General features: G+C 50.4%; 1 protein-coding gene across 5 annotated transcripts in view; it reads right to left on the bottom strand.

Moving 5' to 3' along the window:
* ANKS1A (ankyrin repeat and sterile alpha motif domain containing 1A) overlaps positions 1 to 25,990 on the bottom strand; it is a 72,347-nt gene that overhangs the window by 28,785 nt on the left and 17,572 nt on the right. For 3 of the 5 annotated variants that reach the window (XM_053998055.1, XM_053998053.1, XM_053998054.1), the window contains exons 4-12: positions 24,773 to 24,835; positions 19,997 to 20,293; positions 19,303 to 19,378; positions 18,918 to 19,019; positions 17,606 to 17,701; positions 17,324 to 17,520; positions 15,779 to 15,871; positions 11,635 to 11,752; positions 5,348 to 5,913 (exon numbers count right to left, since the gene is read on the bottom strand). In XM_053998055.1, the coding sequence (XP_053854030.1) occupies positions 5,348 to 5,913; positions 11,635 to 11,752; positions 15,779 to 15,871; positions 17,324 to 17,520; positions 17,606 to 17,701; positions 18,918 to 19,019; positions 19,303 to 19,378; positions 19,997 to 20,293; positions 24,773 to 24,835 (1,608 nt within the window). Of the gene's footprint in view, positions 1 to 3,571; positions 3,611 to 5,347; positions 5,914 to 11,634; positions 11,753 to 15,778; positions 15,872 to 17,323; positions 17,521 to 17,605; positions 17,702 to 18,917; positions 19,020 to 19,302; positions 19,379 to 19,996; positions 20,294 to 24,772; positions 24,836 to 25,990 lie in introns of those variants that run through there. The other 2 variants (XM_053998056.1, XM_053998057.1) reach the window with 2 other exon arrangements.

Here is a 25,990-nt window from a genome sequence, read left to right as displayed (position 1 = left end):
AGCGCATAAACCACTTCTGGTTCAGTTTATGATGCTTCAGCTTCTCCCATTGCTATCCCATGGAGCACATGGCTTATATTTCACTGCTCAATATATTCCATGTTTCCAAAAGACACCAGCCTGTATGAACTCAGCATAACAAACACCAGAGGCCTGGAAAACATAATGCTCCATTTATTAATTCAAAGCTAAACTGCACCAGCCAGTTGTTCACGGCACATTTGAGCACTTGAACCCTGAGTTGCTGTGCTCCATCCTCCCCCAGCAGCCTTCCACAGAGCATAGAGACTTGCTGAATTTATTTCAAATCATTCTGCAACTGTTCACCAGTGATAAAGGCAAACACATTTTCTGGCTTAATATGGTCTCTGAGAAATTCATTTGGATGGGGACCAGGGCCTGTTGCTTCATGCCACTCTCCAGCCTGTGTTTTTGTACAAATCCCAAAGTTACAAATCCAAACATGTACCAAAAGGTACTTATGGTATAAACCTGAATTTCACAACAGTGTGTGATAGTTCTGCAGTATCACAGCCCTCTAAATATCAATGTTGTTTTGACAAACAGTAAAATCCAACACTGACATGATAAAGAAAATGGCCAAATGTAGCAACACATCTGCCCACAGCAGGGAAACAACTGGACAAAGGCTACTCTGAGTCACAATAAAAAAGGCAAACCCCCCAGAAAGCCTTGAATCAATTCACTGTCTTTCCATATTCCTGCATCCTAACACAGACCCCAAAGCAACACAAGGCTCTCAAGCAAGGCTGGCTCTGGCCTGTGGGACAGAGCAGTGAAGCTGCTCCAGCCTGGAGAGATTTAAAGACTTTTTTTTTTTAAATAAAAGCTTCAGAAGTGCTGGAAGATGCGACGTAAAGCGGAAGAGAACATAATGAAGGACTGGATTTAGTAAGGACACTGCGGCTGGACATTTCTGTTCCTGAAAACAAAAATGTCCCCAAAACGCCAGTGATCACAAGGCTGTTACATAACCAAAACATCCGTCAGAGCACGGATCATTCACACAAGAATCAAAAGCTTCTGATTCACAAATATTGAGTTCACACACTTGAGAAGCTCCCAGAAACACACACAGGTGGATGGGGCTGCTGCACTGGCAAATATCACCCCTCTTGTGTCCAACACTTGCTGCTGGAACAAAGCATGCCTGGTCTTTACATTGGCCTTTGAGCACACAGGTTTTCCTGTAAAACCAGTAAATTGTCTTACACTGGCTTGGATTGGCTTAGTTCCACATTGGCTCACAATTCCAACAGGCTGGGCCTTTGCAGCAGATTTAAAAACGGTGGAAACACAAAAGCTTTCACTTCAAAAAGTTCATCAGGCTGGAGGAAATCTCACCACTGGGGGCAAAGAGAAGAGATTGGACATGAGGGATGATGTAAGAATTCCTGACCTTAGCACAGGAAAAACAGGAGGAAACATTGGGATCTGGAAACAATAGAATAATCAGCCTAATAATTAAGCTGATTAAGACCCTGCTGGCCATGCTTGTTTAGCAGAATCAAGACCAAAAATACTGACCCCACTACTGCTTCTGCCCTAGACAAAAGTGAATTACAATTATTTCAGGCAAAGGGGAAACTGGAGCTGAGGGTAAGGGACACCCGGGACAATTCAAGCCACCCTGCCTGGTCCCACCAGCCAAACCCAGGGCAAGCTGAGATTTGAACACCTGAACCAAGAGGATAAATGAAACATTTTGGGAGGCAGAGGCTGATGCCTGAGCTTTTTTACACCATGCAATTTCACCAGGCACAAAACCAGCAGCTCTTCCTGAGTAACAAGGGGAGTATTTGCATTTTCTTTCAACGGTGCTGGCTGGCAGCTCTGAATTTCAACTCCTGGGTGTTTTAAGGCAGTGGCAGGTTTTGCATCAAAAGCTTTCCAGAAAGTTTCACATTTCAATGCAAATGTTGTTAATCCTCCACAGTGAGCCTGTAATTAAGACACAGATTCCACAGGGTACTGCAGCACCCAACAGTCCAGACAAGGTTTAAAGGCACCCACCCACAGCAGCCACAACCTCCATCAGGTTGCTTCCCAGCTCCAAGCCTGAGGTGGAAGGCACCACAGATGTGCCATCTGCTCCTGGCATCCATCCTTAGGGGACATCAACAGCCCCAAAATGGGTCAGGAACTGGTGAAACACCACATCCATGGTTACTGCAGATGCAAAGCATTCCTTTCACAGGAGACAAGGAGCACCACTGCAGTTAGTCATCAGAGATGAAATGTCCAGTGCCATAATTAGCTACAGAATATTCATTAGTTCTTCAACTAAATCACTTGGGAGAAAAAAAAAAAGTGGTGGACTATGCACCTCCTTTTTTCTAAAAAAACCTAAAGCAATGTGCATGCTTTATTCAGTTCCCTAAATTTTTTTTTGAAGGATGTTTAATCTCTTCCTAGGAGGACTTAGGTCAGAATACAGAACTACAACCTCATTTTGTGAGATGGGTACCGGAACCTCCAAAATTCAAATTCAGCATTGGAACAGATGACTTGACAGCAGGCAGCTGGAAGTGGAGGATGTCAGGGGATTTTAAGGGATGCCAGGAGCCAGGTGTGAGGGTAATTCCCAGCAGCCTTCCTTTTTCTTTGCCCCTGATCATTTAAAAGATCGTTTTTCTTACCAGCACCTACCAGGCAGAAGAGCAGCCCCAGGCCTTGACTGCAGACATCCCTGTTCAGAGCCTGGAGCAGGAACCAGGCTGAAGGGCAGGTCTGGAGCTGCTCTACAGAGCAGGAAGGCAGAGCAGAAGGAGGTTAATCTGCCCTGAAAGGGGGGCTGGCAGAGGGGCTGGGGGCCAGAGCCCCCTCCCTCAGAGCTGCAAACACAGGTTGTTCTGTACCAAACCCCCTGTGAGCTGCTCCTGCCCCACTCATCCCTGCCTGCTCAATATTCATGAGAACCAAATCCATCACTTCAGCCCACAGACAGGTTTGGAAGGATTCAAATACTTATGCTGACAGAGCTCTATCCCCTCACATGCCTCCTTGCCCCCACCCTGCTTCCCACCAGAGCAGGACTGAGCTTTTTCCCTCCTCACCTCCCCGGGCAATACGTGGATGTTGGGTGTAAGAGTTTCTCTGCCTTGCTCACACAGAAGTCCCTCCTGACAGCAGCTGCAGGGGCAGCACGTGTGCATTCCCACTCCCAGCAGGGAGCAGGGGTCAGGAGCAGATGGGACATGGGCTGAGCGGGCTCCTGGACAGCACAGAGCACAAAGCAGCACTCTGGGCCAGCTCCTTGGAGCAGGGGAGCTGCAACTGGGAACAGGGACGAGCTTTGCCAAGTGAATCACTCCTTCCCCATCCCACCCTTTTGGCAAAGCCAGCACCACCTTCCACTTCCAACAAAGGGCATTGGCAGCGCTCGGCCAGGGCAAGGACGTGACCCTTTGCTCACAAGCAGCAGATTTTCTGCTGTCCCCAGGCAGCCACCACAGCCCAGAGCAGGGTCAGCTCAGGCTCTGCTGCAGATCTCATCTGTCCAGGACACCACAGATCCCTCCCCAAGGCCCTGTGCCCTGCACAAACACACCTACTGCTGGCCAGGCCAGCAGGCAGAGTCCTCAGCTTGCTGGGTACAGCTGGGAGCCACAGAGAGCTGCTCATGGATCACTTCCCTCCTCAGTCACCTGCATAAAGGCCATTAAAATTAATAGAATAATATAAATCTGCCATTGTTTCCCCTCAGCACAGAGGGAAAGCCAAACCATTGCTAACAGGGGTGGCTCAACAAGGTTTATATTGCCCTGGTAAATGCACAGGCTGCAAGTTGCATCCAATTCTAAGCATCTAATTCATTATCCCATCCAGGGAACAAATTCAACACACAACCATAGAATTACATTTATGTTTAAATCTCACTGTTGCCATTATGACCAGCCAGACTTTTAAAAAAGTGAGACCTGCCCCGTTGCAGACAGATGTGAATTTTTCACATTCTTTTTGCGATTTCCTCACCTAAAACATGAGAGGAAGGAAAAGCAGATTCCTCTCCTGGGGCTTGTCCGGCTGCCTCAGGGGAAATGAGGGATTTGTTTACAGGCAGGAGGAAGCAGCTCTGAGGGTTCATCTGAGCAGAGGAAGCAGAGGCAGTGCAGGCAGCCCAGCACTTGACCTCTGCTACCAATGCAGTCATGCCAAAGGCTTCTGCCCTTTCAGTGTCTGCTGCAAAGAGCTCAGATAAAAGCACAGGGAATTATCCAGCCCTTCCAAAGAACCTTCTGCTGCAGAGCCTTTCCCTAAGCCATGGTACAGCTGACCTGGGCAATTAACAGCAAAGCCTCTCCAGCCCAAGCAGCTGCAGAGGAAAATATCTATTTGGCAACCCTGAGACCCGGCAGGGAGTGAGGGGGAGGGAGAGAACGGACTGAGGGATGGATTCTCACGTTGCATTTAGCATCTCTAAATACCTCCCTCTTCCCCAGATGATAATTTTCTCTCCGAGTCACGGTTGGAGAGGCAGCTGAGCATCAGCCAGTGCAGGGGCACAACCCTCCCCCGGGCTTCCACGCCCGGCACACGCGGCTCCACACCCCCAGCACCACGCCAGGGCTTTTAGTTCCTTTTCAGAGTACAAAGAGTGGTTCATCCGAGCTTATCTCTTCCGCAGCCCCAGTTCTCCCAGCACAGAATCATCCCCAAAGAATGTTTCAGTAATGCTGCGGTGCTGAATTTCAGAGGGACACTTAATCTTGCCCCAGTGGCTCTCCAGGGCCAACTTTCTGAGCATGAAATATTTAACTGTCCGTGGACGTCCGATATGATAATAAAGTAACTGCTAACCAGCCGCTGAAATAAGCGTGTGAGGAGGAGAGCAGGAGCTATCAAATACACAAACCAGCCTAATTACTGGCTTCCTCCCATCCCCATGAACCCCTGGGCACTGCTCACACTCCCCAGCAGCAGGGACCCAGCAACACAACACTTCCAAGACATTGGGACAGTCAACAGGGAAGAACTGGAAGGAGGAAATCAGGAGAAAAGTTGGCGAAGGGCATTGTTATCAAGTCTTTCTCATTTTGGGGATGTGAAAACATATCTGGCTTGCCTACAAGAAACCAAGCCCTGTATTTGAGCAAAAAACTTTGAAACTGCTTGCAATTCTGCTACTCCCCCACTCCAATGAACTTTATCTTTTGGCATTTAACACCTTGCAGACTCCCAAGTGAGCATATGCCTGTTAATGCCTTGTGAGAGTTAGCGGAAGCAATGGAACCCACCCAGGACCCCTGAGGGCAGCATGGCAGAGGGGAGCTCCTGCTGCACAGTCATTCCTGGCACAGAGGCTCTTTAGCAAGCTCAGCCTTACCTCATCCCACTCTGAAGCGAAGGATGGGGACTTCTCCAGCCGCTTCTTCCCGGTGCTGCAGTTGGAGAGCGATTCGCTCCGGCTCCCCATGGCATCGTCCTCCGTCGGGGAGCAGGTCAGCAGGTCAGAGTCCGACTTGGACAAGCTGCGGCTGAGTTTGAGCTCGGCTTTGGGCTTGCTGCCCGGGTGGGCTCTGCCCACAGCTCTGTCCCCCTCTGGCTCAGCACTCCCGGGGTGCTGCGGCACGTGGGGCGTGACCACGGCTGCGGGATCCGCCCGGCTGACGTGCTGCACCGTGGCGTACACCGCCGTCTGCGTGGGGTCCGGGGAGCTGCTCCGTGCTGGTCCTGATGAGGCTAGCTCGGCATCCTCCAGCTGCATAGCAGCGGGCTGGCTCGTGGCTTCCGTGTCCCCCTTCTCCGCGGAGGAAGCGAGCCTGAAAGGGTCCTCGCTTATTTCACAGATTGGAGAAGAGCCGTGGAGCAACCCTGAAAACTGCTCTGGCACCTGGATGTCCTGGCTCTCAGCAGAGTCCTGGCTGCGGCCGCCGCTGCTCCTCCTGTGGTCTTCAAGGAGATGAAAGCAGAGAGGAGGGGGGAAATTAAAAACATGGAAGAAGCAGCAGCAAAATTCCAGCTCTCTCCCTGCTCTCCCTCAGAAAGGGAGGGAGAGATCTAAAGAGAGAACAGTTCCGTATTGTTCCGCGTGCTCAACTTGTACCCAAAGTCGTGGCATTTATGAAATTCCAAACACTGGCCCGATTTACGCAATCTGGCAGCTCTCCGTGTTTTTTATTCCTGTTAACACTAACTATCAGGCCTTGCTATATAAGGCCAGGAGAAGTGCTAACTATATCCTGCAGAGAGAGCAAGCGAGGTGGGAGCAGCAGAGACGGAGGCTCCTGGAACATCTGATCTGTTTCCATAAAGGCCAAAGCGTTATTTAGAGCCGCGCGCCCGGCTCTTGGCACGGGCTGCAGGGTGGGAAAACGCCTGGACTGTAATCGACCTGTGAGTTCCAAAATCCGCTCCCAAAAAAACCCACTGCTTCCCTCCCTAGTGGCTTCCGAGTTTAACCTCTCCTCCCTGCTCAGGGGAGAGAAATAAACAGTTTATGCAAGAAAAAAAGCTTGAGGAAAAAGTCTCTTTTGCAATGAACTGAGCACAGAGTGGTCAGAGCTGGTGGAGCACCAGCTGCCCCAGAAACGTGACACTGGTTCCCAGCTACTCCTGCCCCAGCAACCTTAATATCAGGTACCAGGGTCCTGCATAAACCATGAAGAATTGACTGATCCCAAGTGCTGAGCGTGCACACACACACACACACACACACACACATGCACTCACCTTTGTCACAGCTGAATGAGCATTTCAACTACAGAAGCAAAACTTTGGTCAAGCCAACAAGTCTAACTTTGGTTTCCTAGGATTCCTTCACCCTCTCAGCACTGCTTGTGAATTTTAACTGCTTCCATTTAGTGCTGAAGAAACTCTTCAGTCTGAGGACTAAAAATTGATGCTGCAAGGGAACAATACAGCGAAACGCTCCGATAACGAGGCTCTGAAGTGCAGGGAGGATGTTTGGATCTGAAGAGGAAATCACTTGCTTTGCAGACAGCAGCTCTGGGAAGCCAAGGCAAAGGAACCCTCCTTTCTGTGAGCAAAACATTGAGTTCTACTCTAACTAAAAGTAGCCTGTTAGCAGCAGCAGAGAGCCCAGCTCAGCTCCCAGCACCTTTCCAGCACCATGCCTGACCAGGGGATTTTCAAACACCAATACCCGTTGGGCTTTGTGGTCTGTCCTCACCAGAACTGGGCAGGAAAGGGCTGAATTAGTCATTTGCCTTTGTGGGGGGGTCCCAGGTACCCCATGCCTGATGAGCATGGTGAGTCCCTCTCGCAGGCACAGGAAGGCCAGGAGCAGCCACAGCCCTCACTGGGATCAAGTGATGCGAGGGATTATCTCATCCTGGATCCTATGAGTTAGAGATTCCAGGACAGTGAAGTAGTTGTTGACTCTCTTGCACAGGCACATAAACCACCAGTTCTGTGACTGGAGCTGCCAAGGGGAAGGCAGGTCCCAGTGCTGGCTGAGAGGGATCAGCAGCAGCACCCCAGATTACAAGGCCAGACTAAAGCCAGTTACTTTGCATAAAGCTCTGAAGCTCCAGTGCTGGAGAGAAACCTCAGAGGACAAACCTCAGAGGAGATCAGATGTGCTGCATTCACAGGACAGACTGGTACTAATGCAAAGCCACAGAGAGGTGAGCAAGACAGGAGTGATGGGACAGTCACATAAACCTGTGGGGAAAGAAAAACTTTTGCAGGTTTTCTTCCCAACCTCTTCCCTTCCTTGGAAACCATCTCCTCCCTGCCCCAGCTGAACCTTTACTGACATTTCTGCTGAAGGCAGAGAGGTGGCTGGCCAAGGTTTGTGCCACGTGCTGTAACACTTGAGTCCAGCCAGAACAAAGTGCTCCAAATCCAGCTCCAGCACCTCACAAAAGGGCTCCTGTTGGACAGGAATCCCAGCCACCCACTCATCTGCAAGCTGAAGAGGGACTCTGAAACACGGGGCAGCTGCCAGGCAAGGAAGGAATGGAGCAAGGGCAACAGCACTTGCTCAGAAGTTGTGAGAAACATCTTGAAGGAGACATTTCGGAGCCTGCCCTGAAAGCTGCAGACAGAACAACAAATGTAGAAAGTCATCTCAGTCTTTTTGTCACTGAGGTGCATGGAGCAGGAACATGCAGGGCTCTCCAGGCCTCTGCTTTTAGGGGATCTGAAAGAATCATCCTCCTCCAGTTTCATGTGAGTTACACTCAGAAAGGGTCCCTAGCACAGAGACTTCTGCCCAGCTCCCTTCATGGATTTCACTCCCTTCACTGATTTTACCCTCCAGCACAGATCATTTGACAGATCCTGCCTTTTTCAACCAGGGCCTGATGCAGGTCTCACCCACAGGAGAGGCTGCTCCCAAACCCTTCCTGGGATCAGGAGCCCTTCCTGGGTGCAGACTGTCTGCATCCCAGGGAGAATTCCAGTAAGAGCTTCCCTGCCAGCAGCCTGAGGACTCCAGATATGAAGCACCTTCCTAAACACTCCATGCTAAGCTGTAACCACCCTCTCTCCACTGGATTTCTTTCCCTCTGTATCCACAGCAGGATTTGTCTCAACTCTGGATTAGGAGAATGAAGCTGTTCCTGCAGCTGCTGCCTGCTCAAGGTCCCCAACCTTAAAATTACTGAGGGCACAGAGCAGCCTCTGATCTGCACATGGAAAAGGCTGCCTGTGTTACACCATGCCAGAATTTGTCAAGTGAGGAGCAGGCGAATCTCCCTCCTGTAAAACAGAAGGCCAGAGGAAGAAGCTGCCCTTGAGGGGTGCAAAAATATCCTTGACCTATGACAGAACTGAAACACAGGCCCATTCCACAGCCACCTACCAGCCAGTGGAGCCCAGCTGAGGATGGCACGCTCCTGTGTAACCTCACCAAGCTCAGTCATTCCAGGCAGAGTTTATCCACCTGAATTTGTGCTCTTTTGTACCCCCCTCTTCAGAAAGGGCAATGAGACACTGCCCTGCTTAGAGAGATCATTAATGTGATTCTGCACAACACTGTGACAGCAGAAACACAGGCTTGGGCCCGGGAGGTCTGTTCTCTGTCCATGATAACACCACGTGAGGACATGTAGGCTGTGGGTTTCTATTGTCCTTCCTCTCACAGCAAACCAAGAGCTGTCCCCAAACCTTTGCCTGCAATAACCAAGTGTCCCCACAGAACCCCCACAGCACTGTCCACCCTGCTGCTTCAGCAGCCATATTCTGGATCTCAGAAGAGAGTTTCTTTCAATCTCTCTGCAGCGTGTTCTGACTTTATTGCTGGCTCATTCCAGCTCTCTGGTTAGCAGCACTGTGCTGGCTGAACCAGTATAACCACAAAGAAAATCTCTAACAGGAGGAAGGGCAAAGTGGGGACTTCAAGCTGGACCTCCTATGGAAGCAGCACAGAACAACCTCCACAAATATCAGTTTGTAATAACTACCAGAAGGCACCAAGTCAGTCCTACCTGCAGCGGGTCACTGCTGACAACACCTGGGTGTGACTCCTGAGAAGCCAAACGGGTCAAAATTCAAGTCTTTTCACTCTCCATTAGGTCTCTCTGGAGGCAGGAGCTGAGAAGCCTCCTCCTGGTCACTCCACACACATTCCTCCTCTTTTGCCTTATTTCCACACTCCGTTACAGGGCCTGAGTGCCCCGACTCCACGCATGTGACTGCACACCAAAGTGGATGGGAGAGCATTTGGCTTAAACCACTTCTGATACTCTGCCCAAAACATGAGGCCAACTTCTCCCAGTGCTCCAGCATGTGACAGTGAGCTGCTCTAACACACACAAAGGCCACCAAAGCCAGTGGATAATGCCACATTCATCTGCTGGCTGGACACAGGACAACTGGCAGCCAGAGGAACAAAGGCAGCTATCACAGATGAAAGGCACCATTAAACCCACGTGCCTGAAATTCAGCCTTTCTGCTGCCCTGAAACGCCCTTTCAACAGCCACAAGAGCCCAAGCCCTCCTTCTCCTGACCAAAGGCTGCTCCAGAACTCATCCAGAAGGCCAGACCCTCAGACTGAGAGCCAAGGAGCAGTTCAAAACCATGCTTCAGCCTGTTCCATGTCTTGGGATTGAGCTGCTGCCTTTGATGCTCCAGGACTCTTCTGACCTAGAGGTGGGAAAATTCTCCAACACCCCAAGCAAGGCTTCAGTCTCTCCCTCAACTCTTGTTTAATTCTGCCACTCCTTAAATTTATCTTCCCCCCACCATCAGCCACAGTGCTGACTGTATTTAAAGAATGGGAAAGTCAGGGAAGATGAGGAAAATCTCAACTGCATCCTTGGATTTCTCCCACTGTAACAGTGGGAAGAGCTCCAGGCTTGTTACCAACACTTTCCATGGAGTGCAAACCATGAAGTCACAGCTTTGATCTTTCCAACTGTACATCAAAAGATGGGACTCTGCTCTGGATCCATAAAAACATCCATAAAGATCTTCCTGCAACCTCTCCTGTCTTCAGGTGTTCAGGGGAAGAGATCTGCATCAAGAACAGGCACCTGCATTACTCTGTGGTTTTATTTTAAGCTGACACATAATTAGGACATACCTCCACTCTTACCTATCAAGCCTGGACACAGCAGCCAGGGGAAGGAGTGGAGCATTGGAATAGCTCATGCCTGAATAACCAGCAATAGCTGCCCACTGATGAAAGCCTGAGAGCCCTCGCTCAGTGGCTGTTGCCCAAGGACTGTTCCTGGCCCAGACTGCAAAGCACCAACCTGTAAAGCTCTCAAAACTTGCCTCTGGCAGTGAGGGGCTTTGGAAAGTGCTGGTGGGAACACAATGACCTCTTGTGCCACCCTGGAGCAGCCAGGAGAGCAGCAGGACCCGAGCAATGATAGCTTATCGTGCTGCAAGGAGGGGAAAAAAGCTGCAGGTCTGACAAAGCAGTCAATGAGGCATCACCTCAAGTCCTTGTTAGCCCTGTCCATCCTCAGAGGGAGAGGGGTCCCAGTGTGAGAATCCAAACTAAATCCACCCGAATTCCTGCTCGGGACTTCTGAATAAAGTGGAAATCTTTTCCCTCTAAACAAATCTTTTGTTGTTATTGTTGAAGGAAAGCCAAAAAGCCAACAACAGCCAAACACAAGAGACAAGGTGTTCCCAGATGCTCTGTAAAGCTCAAAGGTCCTTCACGGGAAGGAGAAACTGCCTCAGTATCAACCTGTGTACCCCATGCTCTCAGATTGTTCTAGTTCTTGATCTACACATTTTTGTTTTCCTCCTCTGTTAGTTCTCAAATTAGCTCTAACACAGAGCAGGATGTTGATTTTACAGCAGGATAGCAGAAACCTGCAGCGCCAGCTGGATGGAGAACACGGCTCACTGGAACACTCGTGTTGCTCATCTTCCCTGGCAGAGGCACAGCCTCCAGCCTCTCACCCTCTGCCTTTGCTTGGCTAGGCATGAGATTTGGGCATTTCTGAGGTCACAGAGCAGATCCTCGCAATCTCTGAACTGTCCTACAGTGGAGCTGCCCTTCCTCTGTGTACACTGTGTACAGGAACGCTCAGAGCTCTCCTTTACAGAGAGATTACCAGGAAACACAACAATCACCCTGCAGCCCCCACCCAGCAGAGACTTTCATTGTTCCACTTGCCCTCTGCCCCCATATCTTCCTGAAGCACATGCAAGCAAACAGCTCTGCTTTTTGGATGGTCACTCACCTTTTGTCTTCCTGTCCACTGCAACCGGCTTTTTAGTTTCTGCTGTAAGCAACAGCTCGTAGGGGTGTTCCTCTTCCTCAGCTCCACTTCCCCTGCTTTTCCCCCGGGCAGCAGAGGCCTAATGAAGAACAGCACAATGTGGTGCTCTGCAAAGCAATGCTTTGTCCCAGCATAAACCCCACAGCCTCTATGCCACGGGTTAAGCAAAGAATTGGCAGAGGCAACACCTTCACTGCGGAGTGTGAGCCAAAATGTAATACTCCACTTTGGGATTTTTTAACCCCCTCAAACAAACCCCACCCAAACCCCTTTAATTTTTAGTATTTCAGGCTGCTGACAGCTTTCCAGCACTGACCAACTGTGCAAGGGCTGCAGACAGCCTGGAGGGGGAAAAGAGCTGAGACCGTTATTCCTGTTCATCCCATCTGAGACTCGCTGTTGCTATTGGAATTTGCACAGTCATTCACTTTTTAGCTGCCGGCCCTATTAGGACAGGGCCGAAAAGAACAAAAGCCCAAATCCCTGCCACCCTCTCAGGCATCTCCCATCTGCATTTCTGACCTATGGCATATTCAGAACTAAAGAGTCCTCAGGCAGCACTGTATGAACTCAGTTTAACTTCAGGATGTGCAGCAGTGATTGTGCTCATTTAAATCCCCCAAAGCCTCTACTTAGAGCTGGTTTGTAACTCTGGCAGACTCTCCCTGAGCTGTTCTGGAAAGCCACCAGCCATGTGCAGGGGTGAGGTTTTGGTGCAGGATCCAGACAAGTCATGCTCCACTCTCACACGTGTCGGTCTGCATCAATGCCAAGGATGACGGGCACTGGATACCCTCCTGTGCCACCCTGGTGCTGAAGGGGCTAAACTGGCCACCAGGGCACCCTGCCAGCACAGTCAGCTGCCTTTCAGCACCATCTCCTGGCCAGATCCTGGCAAGTTGATGCAACCCTGTCCCAGGAGCTCAACAAGACCCAGGAATGCACCCTAAGGTGCTCCAAGAGAGCTGTAGAGGGGCATGGAGTGAGAGAAAATTGTGAACGCCCTGGAAGTGTTCAAGGTGAGGATGCAGAGGGCTTGGAGCAACCTGGTCAAGTGGAAGGTGTCCCAGCCCATGGCAAGGGTTTGGGACTGGATGATTTTTAAGGTCCCTTCTAGCCCAAACCATTCTGTGACCCAATGTGTGACTATCCCCAACCACAGCGGGACAAGCCCAAGGCAGAAAGCAAACAATCCCTACCTGCTGCCAGGACAAGGAACAACAGGTCTGAACAAAATGTGCCCCCAGTGAGGGCTCCTACTGCTCAGACCCCTGGACCTGCTACTGCCTCACCAGCAGAGCACAGCCCACCTCCTGCTTCTCCCCAAAGTGGAAGCACCAGAGCTGCTCCAAGGACAAAGTGGTGCCTACCTGACTGCAACCCAGCCAGGAGCTCTGGAAGCTTAAAGGAGTCTTGGAGAGGCACCCAAGAGTCAGCAGCACAGAGGATTCTGACATCCATGTGCTGTTCTGCATGAACCCACCTGGCTTTTAATGTGACTTTCCCAATGGGAAGAAACAGGCCATGTCCAGCATGGGAAATATTTATTTATTCTACCTGCTTTGAGCAGGAGCTGCCAGGCAGACCTGCTCCTTTCCAGGTGAAGGAGCTCATAATGAGCAAATTAGGGAAAAATTCTGACCAGATGGTGGCACAAAACCGTCAGACCAGAACAGCAGGTAAGAGGTTCTTGCCAGTGATCTTGTAAAAATCCTGCCCAGCAGCAGCCTGTTAGCACAGCAGCAGCCTGGACCTTCAGCCAGGCTCTGGTGCTCTCCTGACATTCCTGTGGATGATAATTCCTGTGCTGTCCTCTTTAAATGCACCAAAGGCAGAAGCTCTCCAGCAGCACACAGTTCTCAGCTTCTACTCTGCGAACTTTCACAGGCCTGGTGACACTTGACTTTCTCCATCTCTCATCCTTCCAAGCTCTAAACAGTGTTCCAGGTTCAAATTCACTCAAAATGAAGACCATTGCTAGAGAACCCTGCTTGCTCTGTGGGCTTTGTGACCAGGAGCAACACCAGCAAGTAAAGCTTTCTCCCAATTCAGCTTTTAGTTCTTCAGCCGTGTTGTTTGAACGTATAAATGTTCATTGCTAGCAAAGCCCAAAAATAAGATGCTGTGAATAATGAGGATGTTCTTTAAGGTGTACTTAATCCACAGCAGAGGACTTTGAAAGACTTTTTAAAGGGTAACTCATCTCTTCCTCTCTTCTGCCTCCCCAGAGCTGCAGACCAAACTCCTGGAGCCAACGTGGCGCCTTGTCCTTGATCTGCACTTCCCTTCCGGAGGCAAGCAGTAAACAGCTGGAACTGAAGTTTAATTTGACAGTGCAGACTCTTACTCAGCTCCAAATCCAGAAGGTTTCTGCAGATAGTGAAAGGCACCACTCAAGCACCTCCAAACAATCAGCTCCTTTGCCTGTTTGTACCAATGCTTTTCCGTGATGAAAGTGAAATTTCTTGTTTATGCTCATCTGTTTTGACTGATAGCCCCAGCCTGGCAAGGAATAAAAAGACTACTTTGGAAAACTAGAGTTTGGCCCAACCCCAGAATACTCAATGACTAAGTGTCCTGGCTCCAGTGGGAGAGTAGGGCTAGAGGGTGGCAGATTGGGATGCTGCAGCAGAACGTTTACAGCATTCCTGGAGCATGTGCACACCTGCCTGGCCCAGGGAGAGCATGCTCTGAGGTGATAAAAGATGGGCAAGAGTCAGAAAAGCAGAGCAGGCCAGGAGGAACAAGCAAAGTAAAAGGATCAGCCCCAAACTCCTCATCAGTATGTCCAAAAGGTCATTTCCAGGCAGGCACATGCTGCCTGTAAGTTCTGTCACTGAAGTTGGTCACAAAACAAGGTCTCCCCAGCGAGTCACTGTGCCATTTGCCAGCAAGATTCCCTTTAATGGATTGTGCTTCCAAAGCCATTAAAGGCAGGACAACACAGCAGGTGTCTGGTAATTAAACATGGCAAGAAAGCTCAGCAGGAATGGTCAGGGCACATTTCCCTCCCACGTGTTTATTGTCATAAACAAGTTCTGCTTCCCAATTACTCCATGACCTGCTGCCCAGCTCTCCTCTGCCAGAGCCAGGCACAGGACTGGCTACCACCCCCTGCATTTGATCAGTCCACAGTGTCACATCCCATTTTCCCTGTTCACACACAGCTCGGAGTTTACTCGCTCTCTGCAGTCAGCTCTACTACAGCAGGTCCCGTTCACCCGTGTCTCACGTGGATTTGGCACTCTCCAGAAAACACAGCTCATTTATGCCTTGCAGAGCTCCAGCAGATCAGCACCCTCAAAGAAAGCACCTGCAGAACCAGAGCCTGCTCTGACAGCAGAGGTGGCACACGCTCCATGAGCTTCACACACAACCCACTGCCTTTGGGAGAGCACAGAAATCCACAGGATTTGGATTTGCTTTGAAGGTTTTCCTGGGTGTCAGCAGAAGCTGCCAAGGCACACTTGTGGTTTCCCATAGCCGTGTCTCCCTGATGTAAGGAGATTCCTTACATCTGAGGTTCACAGGCAGGTGAATAAGATGAGCAACAGGAAGCCCCAGCAACAAATATGAAATGGGAGAGCTTGAGTTCCATCAGAAAGCAGCTCACATGCACTGACCCCCTGCAGAAGGCAGCTTTAACACACGCTGGACCAGATCCTCAGCTGAATTCAAGCCCCTGATCCCTGCTCATGTCAGTGGGACCCACAAGCCCATGCAGCTCCTCCACAGCTGGGAGCTCAGAGGAAGCAGGAACTCACAGCCCCTCTGTGTTTCAGTCCAACTGAAGATGCCTGTGGTGGGATCATTGCTAGTGGGCAATGGTCCACATCGCAACGTGGGTCAGAAAAATCTCTTCCTAAGGGAATTCTCAGCCAAGAATAGGAAAGTAAGGCTGAAGGTCAACTCTGAGGTGCCCTGGAAGAACCGGACAAAGGAAGTTCCCATGGTAAGGGACAGCAGCAATGCTGAATGAGGGAATACTTCACATTCACAGCCCAACAAGCACAGGAGGTAACAGCACCCTTGGCTCCTCCCAAACTATTAAAACTGACGTTCAAACCACTCTCCCATGAAACAGCCCAGAGCAAGCCCCATGTACCTCACAGGGAGCACTGTGGCCTGTCTTTTTCTCCACATTCTGCTCCTCCTCTTCATCAGGCGGGGGCTTGGCTGGCGGGGGAGGACGTTCTCTCTGCAGGTGAGACAGACACTGTCAGCTCATCCCTTCTGCCCCCACCAGGTTCTATGTCCCCACTGCTGTGGATGCAGCAAGAACCTCTTCAAATTAATCTGGGTGAAGGAAAAGTTCAGCCCTGACAGCACAGAGCTGGGCAATGGCTGCTGCCTTTCCTCCTCCTCTTCCTCAGGACACTGATCCGGTCCCGCCGGTCTCACTCAGACCCAAACCAGCATCTCCACAGCATTACACAGGACAGTGAGCAATGAGCTGATCAGAAGAAAGGGCTTGTGGCTTAGTGAAACTGATGCCAGAGGCACCTTTTATAGTGGAAAACTCTAGGGATCAAGAAACTACGCTGCACTGTTCTCCTCCAGTATCCTGGGATTGCAACAGGGCAGCTGGAGCTGCTGCCTGTCCTGGGGCCACCTGCTGCCCAGCCACAGCTCCATCTAATGGCAAAGGGAGCAGCAGAGCTGCACTGCTCAAACTCCAGCCAGCTACAGGAGCACGTCCCTCTTCCTGCTCTCTTTTCACTGCAGTTCAGCTCTTGTCTTTCCTTACTTGTGACAGAACTGAGCTCATTTCACACCAGACACCATCAGCACAGGACAACGACAAGATCTGATCAGTAACAGGACTGCCTGGTACTGCACACCAGAGAGATCTGGCCAAAATGTCCATCATCCAAAGCTTATGTGTCATTTCTATTCTGCTTGCTCTCAGCACAAGCCAAAGGCTGCACCTCTTTGCACAGAGGGGAACCATGGTTGGTTACTGTGCCCCCAGCAGTTTAATTGTTCACTGCTGCTCTGCCTTTTGTCCAAAAACACCTCTACAGAGCAGGCTTTGGAAAACCAACCAGAACACAGAGCCTGAAGCTGACCCAGCACTGCAGGGCCTGTGTCCCATCTGCCCCACAGCAGCCTTCCTGCTGATTGCTACCAGGGCAGCAGATGCAGCTGACAGAAGGTGAGGAAGACTTCTTTGGGGACAGTTCCAGGAGCTCTGTGCGGCTTTGTAAAGCCTGGAGTACCCTCTACAGAGCTCTGCAGGTAATACACAAAACAAACCCCTTCTGCTGCCAACTAGTTTGCAACAGGTTATTACAGATAATTTCCTGTGAGCCGTAGCTGTGGTAAAGCAGTGGGGCATGAGAAGATGCTCCACATGAGTTTCCAGAACTTTTTCCAGGACAAAAAGTCAGCCCTTCTGCAAAATGTAATCTCCTGACAGACCAAGATTCACTGCCAGAAAACAGAAGGATGCAACACAAGGTGAAATGGAGAAGCGACTGCTTTTAGGCAACCCCTGTGAACAAGGTAGGGAAGGAGAGACACCTGCCTGCTCTCATCAATGTCAGGAGAGGATTTAGAGATTTCCTCAAGCTTGGGCAGCCTGCTGCAAAACATGACCCTGCAGGTCAGCCCCCTGTGCCTCTAGGGCAAGCAGGGGTGAGCTACGTACAGGCCTGACTCCAGCTGCTTTGAGGCCACTCGGTTCAGCTTCTTTATTCACAGATTCGCGGTCGGACGACCTCCCGCTGGCCAGGCTGTCCAGGGAGTGGCAGGACGTGGCGTTGTACAAAGCTTCATAGGGGCTCTCCTCTTCGGGGTTCACATCAAAGTCGATGATCAGCTCTGTGACAGCTTTGTCCACATCACCTGCGGGGGGGAAGGGAGAGAGGGGATTGTCCCTGGATCTCCTGACCTCGGTGCTGGCAGGGAGAGGAATGCTGGTGATGCCCACCCTGAGATGTCCGGCCCGAGGGATCGGTGGCTGGAGCGAGCGGGGCTGGAGCAGATTTCTCCACAGCTTTGGCACTTTTCTTCCCAACGGTGTAATCTGCAAGGGGGTTGGGGGACAGGGTCAGCTCACGTCAATCTGGCTTTCTGTCCCCTTCAGCACATGGTGCTTCCTCCCTCGTGGGTGGAAGGCCAACTGTCAGCTTATTAAGTGTCCAAAAAAAAAAATAACATTATTAAAACTTGCAGCTCAGATCCCAAAATAGGAGCAGGCAGCCTCTTTAATCACAGGCACAAGGGTAGGGATGGTCCTTTGAACTTTCAGAGTCTTTAATCAAAAAGCTGCAAAGCTGATGCACGGACACAGAGCCACAGAGCAAATTCGTGTTGTAGACACAAACTCCATCACTGAACAGTCATAACAAGAGAAACCAATTCCAGCTGCAGCCCCCAACCACAGGCAAAGCCAGAAACATTCAGCTGATGTAACATCCAACAGCAGCTCCCTCCTGGGGAAAACTAACAGCCTTTATCTGCAACACCTTCAGTTTTAAAGCCCATCTTTGTCTTCAGTTTCAGAATAAAGCTCAAACATTCCAGCCTCACAAGCACAGCTTAGTTAAAAGTCTGAGAAGTGCTTTGAACCTGCAAAGCTCCCAAATGCTCAGCATGAATAACACACCCCAGCTCCAAATGCTTCTGATCCTCCCCACAGCTGAGAGGAAACGCAGACAGTGTAATTACAAGGTATGAATTTAGCCAAGATGTCACATTTCATTCCCGAATTTGGACAGACACAATGGACCAAGCTCCTTTATAAAACACAAGTAATCAAGGCCTTTTCTGTAAATCTCATCTGCAAATTCCACGCCCAAGCCTCACAATGAGGCGAGGAGCAGGATGTGAGATCTGTGGACAGCGATTTGCCCACACAGACACGTAAAGGGGAGTTACACCACAACCATTTCTAAAGCTGTTACTTTGCATTCTGCAAGCAGATTTAGGCTATCCTTAATTTTAATTAACTTCTAAAGTGAGCTAAACAAAGCCCAATTAAGCCCATTTAAACTATAAAAGTCACGCCACACTCGCTCAGCAAAGGGCTAATCCTCCCTAAATCCCCCCAAGTCCTCCTCCAAACATTTGGTCTGGAGAAGCTCACCCCAGCATTTCAGCACCGATTCTTCCAACACAGCCTGAAACTGCTTTGATTTCAGCACTCTCCAGGTCTAGAAAAGCACATCCTGTACCTGCCCTGGCAGAATCAGCACCCCAGACTTTCCCCTCCTCCCCAGAGGCAGAGCTGCATTACCCACCTTCAATGAGAGCTGCTATGTGCTGGCTTTTCTGGGAAGGAAGCTCCCTCACAATGTCCAGAGCAGTCAGGCCTCTGTTATCCTTTATGTTCACATCAATACCTGTGGCCACAGGGGTACAGAGGGCAAAAGCAAGAATATTGTCTAACTGTGTGTAGGTTCGTGTATTTCATCAAGTCACATTTGTGATCAGCACTGGGGGGAGCTAAAAGGCACTCTAGAGACAAATCTAAAGCCAAACTCCAAGAGCCAATCTCTCCTATATCCTGCTCCAAGGAGCTCTGACAGCTGGATGGAGAAACCTTCTACACTAGAAAGGGATTTCCTCAAGCTCTGGGTGAAGGGATCACCACATTAGTGCTTCAAAGGGGGAACATTCTCTCACCTGCAGCCAGCAATATTTGTACCACATCTGTCTTGCCAAACAAAGCAGCTTCGTGCAAAGCACTGCCTTTCTCAGTCTGCAAATTAAATGGAAACATAGCATGAAGCCAGACAGCAGGGAATGGTGAGGGAGGCATGGCTTAGAGGGTTACAGAAGCAATAAATACACGGCGTTGTACACGAGGTGTGGGTAGCACTACCTACGGCTGAGGACGGACTATCAACGTTATTACAATGCTGAGGATGTGGGATGGAAAAATGGGGATGGCTCCATCAGAGAGACCAAGCAAGGGCCTTCTACAGCTTGGCAAGAGGTCATGTCCTGACAAGGAAAAACAAGACCCACATAGAAGCCATTGCTGTGAAAACAGCACATTCACAAGTGGCTTGATAGGAAGAGACGCATTTGCCTATCAAGAGCTCACAGCACTGCAGGGCAGAACAGCTTTGGCCACAGGGTGTTTCTCTCCCTCACTCCGTGTCTGGGGCTTTGCCTGGCCCCCGTGCAGGCGTGAGGCATGCACAGCAGCCGAGTCCCTCCGGGCAGCCTCCCTGAGCAACCCAGAGCTGCACAGACAGCCCAGCAGAACACAAAGCTCTCCTCAGCTGCTGCGAGCGCTCCCTCTGCGAGGAGGGTCGGTGGAGCTCTCCAATCCCCAGCCACCAGCCCAGCCCCACTCAGACACACCAGATACCTGGTAGTTGCTGTCCATGCCAGCATCTAGGAGGACGTGGACCACCGCTTTGTGACCGTTCCTGGCTGCCAGGTGCAGCGGAGTGTGTTTCTTAGTGTTGCAGCTCAGCAGGTTGGGGTGGGCGTTCAAGAGCATCTTGACCACTTCCAGCCTCCCATAGAGCGCCGCCAGGTCCAGGGGGGTCTCGAACTTGTTGTTGCGCATGGTGGGGTCGGTGAGCTCCTCCAGCAGCACCTTCACCACCTCGGTGTGGCCGTGCTGGGCCGCGCAGTGCAGCGCCGTCTCGTTGTCGTTGTTCTGCGGGGCACAAGTGGCAGCGCGTCAGGGCCGGGGCAGCGCCCGCCCCGCGCCTCGCTCCAACGCTTAAATCCAAAAACAAGACAAAAAAAAAAAAAAAAAAGCAGTGGGGAAGCAGAGAGCCCAGTCTGAGAGTCTGAGCAATGTTTCACCATCTCCCTGGGTGTTTAGTATCCCCTCACAAGCTCATTGATCGGCCAGCCCAGCCACAGCTTCAGGGATGTCCAGAACAATGCACTTCAGCTGTGGGAAAGAGGGAGTAGAGATGGACCAGCCTGCTTTCCAAGCACCAGGGGCACAATCCAGGGCCATGCTAAAGTTTAAGGGATGTTCAGGTGTATCCACGTTCCCATCAATGCTGCTGGCACCTGGGAAAGTTAGTCTGGTATCTTGGCAGCATCCCACACTTCAGGGTGCCACAAAAATAAAAGGTTGGATATAAGGCAGGCAACCTGTTGTGTGAATTCCATTTGCTGGAGCTCCATCATCATCATCTTAGATTTAAACTTCAATTGTTTCAAACCCTACTTATCCTGGTTATAACAGTCATTCCACCTCTGCAATTCTGGCTGTTTAGAGACAGGGTGCACCCAGCCCCATGCAGTTTGTGAACCAGAGAGCCGTGCAATTCCACCACTGCAGGAACAAGCCAGGGCTCGGGTCAGCTGAGGGAAGCAATGCCTCAGTGACAAGGGAGCGTCCCCAGCTGGAAGCCAGACCCAAACCAGAGCGTGCAGCAGCAGCCAGGCCAAGAACCAGCAATGCAAAGCCCAAAGATGAGCAATCCAACACCTCACATGTGTAGGTGCAAAATAGGAACATGGCCAGATCTAACAGAGCCTTTTCTCAAATTAAGTTCCTCTCAAGTTTCTAGTTTTACTACTGTGTGTCATCCACAAAGGGATTCTGGTTTAAGCACTTTAGAAACAATGATCTGACAATATAACCCCCAAAAAAGTTTAATACAAAGAGTTACACACTTCAACTGAAAGAACCGTGGTTGAATTTGTCATTTTCACAACATTTCCAATAAAATAAACAGAATGTTTTTGTCCTGCTGGAGGCAGCAGCACCACTGCAGAAGGGAATTTGATCCCTGCCTGCTGTGAGAGCACACGCACGCCTCGGGACACTGCTCAGTGTTTTGCACCGTGTCACAAACTCGTGAGGCTGCACGAGCACTCGGATCCTGTTGAGGTGTTCAGTCACTCTCAGGCTCACAGGAGTCCTGTCAATCCCCCAGTTGTTTGTATCTGGCTTTTGCATCACTTCTCAGCCACAGGCAAAGCAGGAAAGGGAGCAGGAGCTGGGAGAGGCTCCAGCAGCTGCAGTTTGTACGGCAGCGAAGGGAAGGAGCGGAATCAGGCACATGCAGGAGGAGGGGGCAAAGCATCACTGCCAGCACAGAAGGTCCAAGTCAAACAGGCTCCATCCTGGGGGGAGGCACATACACGTGGACAGAGGGTACTGCAGGATACAGAAGTCTGCACAAAAAATATACAAACGGAGTGAGAGGGGACAGAGTAGAGAACATCAGAGCTCACACCTGCCCGTCAGCTCACACTGCTGCTCTCGGGCATTTTCAGGGTTGGCAAATCCCTTTATTCCTGCTTGACAGGGTTGGGAGTGCAGGGATCAGGGAGCCCACGACAGCCGGGCCCAGGCTCTCAGCCTGCCCTGTGGCACAAGGGATCCTCACTGCCAGGCTTTGTGGAAAGACTGGATGACCCCAGCCCCTCTGAGCAGTGGGTCCCTGCCCCAGAGCTGTGGGGGCACACGCTGCTCATGCCATGCCAGCCCTGGCTGCTGGGGATTTCCTTGGCCAGGACTGTCCCCCTCTCCCTAGCACAGGGTACGTATGCCTCAGGGGGCTTGAAAGCATGCAGCAGCTCCAAGCACCTGCCTGAGGGCTCAGAAATGGGAACACAACATCGTTAAAAAACGTAACTGTTGGAGACTTCCCTCATCTTCCCTGCAATTCAGTCCAGTTTTCCCCAGGCAGATTTGGGCTCCAATGCTCAAGGCAAAATCCCCAGACTTTCCTCCTGCAGCAGAGATCACAGGTGATAAAATTCCCCTGAATCATCACAGCAAGTCTCTCCCAATTCCAGACTGTGCAGTGGAAACTCCCACTATTGCCTGAGTCTTTACTGCCTCCATTTTGGGAGAGTTTTGAGCAGCCAAAAATACTACAGCTCTTCCAGGCAAGGGAGTTTGCTCCCTTCCTGCATCACCTCTCCAGGCACAAACCAGAGCAGCAAGCAGGAGTGCTCAGACCTACAGATGTATCAGAGATGGAAAAGGAAAATTCCATTCCAGCCGCCAGAAGGCACATGGCTTCAAATTTCAGAACTAAGAAAAATAGAACACTCAGGAGGGCTGAGGGGCTGCATTCCTGCAGGAATCCTTGCATCCCCCCAGCTCTCAGCTGGAAGAGAGGAGCTGGGAGCAATGCCTGCCTACACAGCACAAACAGGACACGAGCAGGGATGGCTCTGCTTTCTCATGGGCTCCAGCACAGGTTTCAAGCCCTGGTAACGTGAGAGCACTCACCACACACAGCCCTGTTGCTCCTCATCCCATGCTCAAGTGGAGAATCCACAGCCCCTTCAAGTGCTGTGTCTGTTCTGCACCCCCTGCTCCCAACACAGTGTGAGGCAGCTCTGACTGAGCACAGGGAGACTTGGTTTGAATAAGGGAAAGTTTTCTGACCTGCAAACATCTGAAGGGTTGAATAAACTGCCAAAGAAAGGCCACAGGGCTGTCCCTCTCTGAGGTTTTGAGAAACTGGTGGGCAAACCCTGGTAAGGAATGGTGTAAGGAGACTTGATCCTACCCCAGGGTTGGGGAAAGTGGCTGCACAGCCCTTCAGTCCCACCCACCCTATTTCTAAGATTCCTTGGTAGGATTTTTGTCGGTGTCTGAGTGTCCAACAGAGCCCTGCCCTACTCACAATCTGCTCTTTGGCTGCTCCTGAGAAAACCCAGTCTGTGTGACAGCTACAACTCCACATGCTCTTCATCACTCCTGGCCAGGAACTGGTGCAAAGCTGCTCAGAACTTGTGATGAGACCAACAACTGTGTGTAAATCATCCCTCTCTCTTTAAAACCAAAGCAAAGATTCCCAAAATCGGTGTTGCTCTAGAGAGCACCTCAGCCATTGTGAACACTGAACTGAGGTTTTAAATAACGCACTTCTCCACAGTATAAAACCCAAATTAACACTCCTTCATTCAACATCCCAATACTGGAGTGTGTAAGATCTTACTTGGTTATTGACAATGTTTTAGGAAGCTCATTTCAGGCAACTGAACTGCTCAACTATGATGTTTCCACAGAATACATAAAGGCATAAAATTCCTATCTGGGTTTTTGCAAAAATCCCTGATTTGGATGAGCTTCATGGAAAGGCATTTGTGCTCAGAGGGTGGGCACCAGTGACCCTGAAACAGGGCTCTGCAAAACCACACCTAACTCCCAGCAAGCACAGGAGCTCTGGCTGCGTGTTTCTAAAGTCCTGCAGACCAAGCAGAGGGAAACTCTGACAGACAGAAACCTGCCATGGATGGCTGGATCCAAAATCACTGGCTGGAAGCAGCTGTGGCATGGTGGCTCATGGCAGAGGTGTCTCAGGATAGAGCAACAGGTTGTTTGTCACCCCTGGCTTGCAGATTCACTAGAAATAAAACTGAAAAATGGTGTCTGAGAAACCACCACCAGGAATTTGATCTTCAACTTCCTAATACTGGATAGGAAGCTTCTTCAGCAGCTCAGTCTCAGCACATTGCACAAGCTGATGTTGTGCCTTTTGTAGCTCAAAACAACTAAAAAGTAGAGAGGAGCAAAACAGGCCAGAAAACAGGAACAGGAGGCCAGGGCTGAAGGGTCAAATGACACCACAGACTGAACACCAAAAGAGAGACTGATGTAATAAGCAGGACATGGAGGACTTGGGAAGGGAGGCAGGAACATCACTGCCCTCCCTTCTCCCCACCACCACCACCACAGGAATTAACTGTCCATTCAAACAACACACAGAGCATTATGCATTTGGTAGGAGAAAAGGCATCAAAATTCACTCCAAACAGCCCACAGAGAAAATGCAACCATGGTTAAGCAGGGAAAAAAAAATCTTTCTCTTTGCATTTATCAGCAACATCAGCACATGAAACAAAACCTAGAACATTTAATTGAAGTAACATTACCTTTGGGTAGTCATCCAGCCCAATCAAGCAAACTGACCATCACTGCGAGTCCTACAAGGCTAAGCAAGGAAGGAGCCCCCAGGAAAGTAAGGAAAAGCTTTCCTTTAATTATGTTTCTATAACTGCTTTGAAGAGAGAAACCCACAGTAAATCAATGGTCCCATTTTCCTTTCCCCCAAGCAGCTGCGAAGTGAACAGGTATTATTGCACCTGGAAGCACGCGAGTGCAGCTTGGAGTGATGATGCAGTGAAATGCTGACAGCAAAGTACACACCTTGGCATTGATATATGGGTCAAAGGGGCCGTACTTTTTGAGTTCTTTGATCTCAAGAGCATTCTACAAAAAGGAAGAGGAAAAAGAAAAAAATGTGATAATGAAATGGGTGAGATACAGCAACAAAGCAATGGGTGACTCCAAGGGGTGGAATGCCAGGACACAGATTCTTGTTCCAGTCAGAGCCATGGCCAGCAGAAGCCATTCCAGCTGGGATTGCTGTAACCTGGGCCAGGCTCCAAGCACAGGCTCCTCAGCTGACTTCTCTCATTTAACAGGGTTCCTACTAAACAGACATTAATGAAACATTACCTGCAAGGATCATACTAAGCTCTGGATCTTTTGCAAAGATCACCCCTCTAGATGCCCTACTCAGAGCAGAACATTTACACTGCGGGCTCTCACTCAATTCTTGTCAGATTGATTGAACCTGCACTCAAGCCCATGTAACCAGACTGAGTGCCTGCAGCTGTGCCTGCCCCATGCTTAACCACAGCCCCAAACTGGAGAACTGTCACCAGAGTCATCAGAACACACATTCCTCGTTGTTCCTGCTCAGTGGAGGAATGATAGAGAGTTGCACTACAACCAGATTTTTTATTCCATGATGTTTTAGCAGCAGTTATCCCTGGGGCAGCCTGGTGCATCAATTTACCTAGGAAACTTCAGTGTGGCACTTGGGTCCCCACAAAGAAGGACTGGGACTCCTAAACCTGCCTCTGGAAGGAGTTTGCTCCCCAGCTTCTGAAAAACTACCATGGAGCAAATCAACAGAAGGGACTCTGCAGCTGCTCACCTTGACTGTGAGCTGAACTCAGGCCAGGGGTGTCTGACCCACCTGGGAATTACCTCTGGAATGAATGTCCAGGTTTAACCTGCAGGCAAACCTAGTTTAGTTTATTCCTTTCCTCCTGAAAGAACACCTGAGTGGTTTAGGAGTTGATTCACAGGGTCATCAGATGTTTCTGCCTTAGGGACAGGACAAGCACAGCCCATTGCAGCTTTAGCCTCTGGTTTGGGCCTGTCACTCTGTGCTAGACTCACTCAGGGAGGGCAGCTCAGTGACAGCACTCGGCTGGCCTCATTCATGAGCTCCTTTAAACAAAACTCTGCAACAACAGGAATATTTGGGCCTTCCAGCAGTAGCATTTCAGAAGTTCCCTGGAATTTAAGATCCCTCTGATGTCCAGGGGCAGTTCCACAGGAGCCAGCCCTCTG

The sequence above is a fragment of the Vidua macroura genome, chromosome 24, assembly GCF_024509145.1.
Source record: "Vidua macroura isolate BioBank_ID:100142 chromosome 24, ASM2450914v1, whole genome shotgun sequence".
NCBI lineage: Eukaryota > Metazoa > Chordata > Aves > Passeriformes > Viduidae > Vidua > Vidua macroura.
The sequence above is the reverse complement of the archived record's forward strand: the minus strand, read 5'-3'. Positions and strand labels throughout refer to the sequence as shown.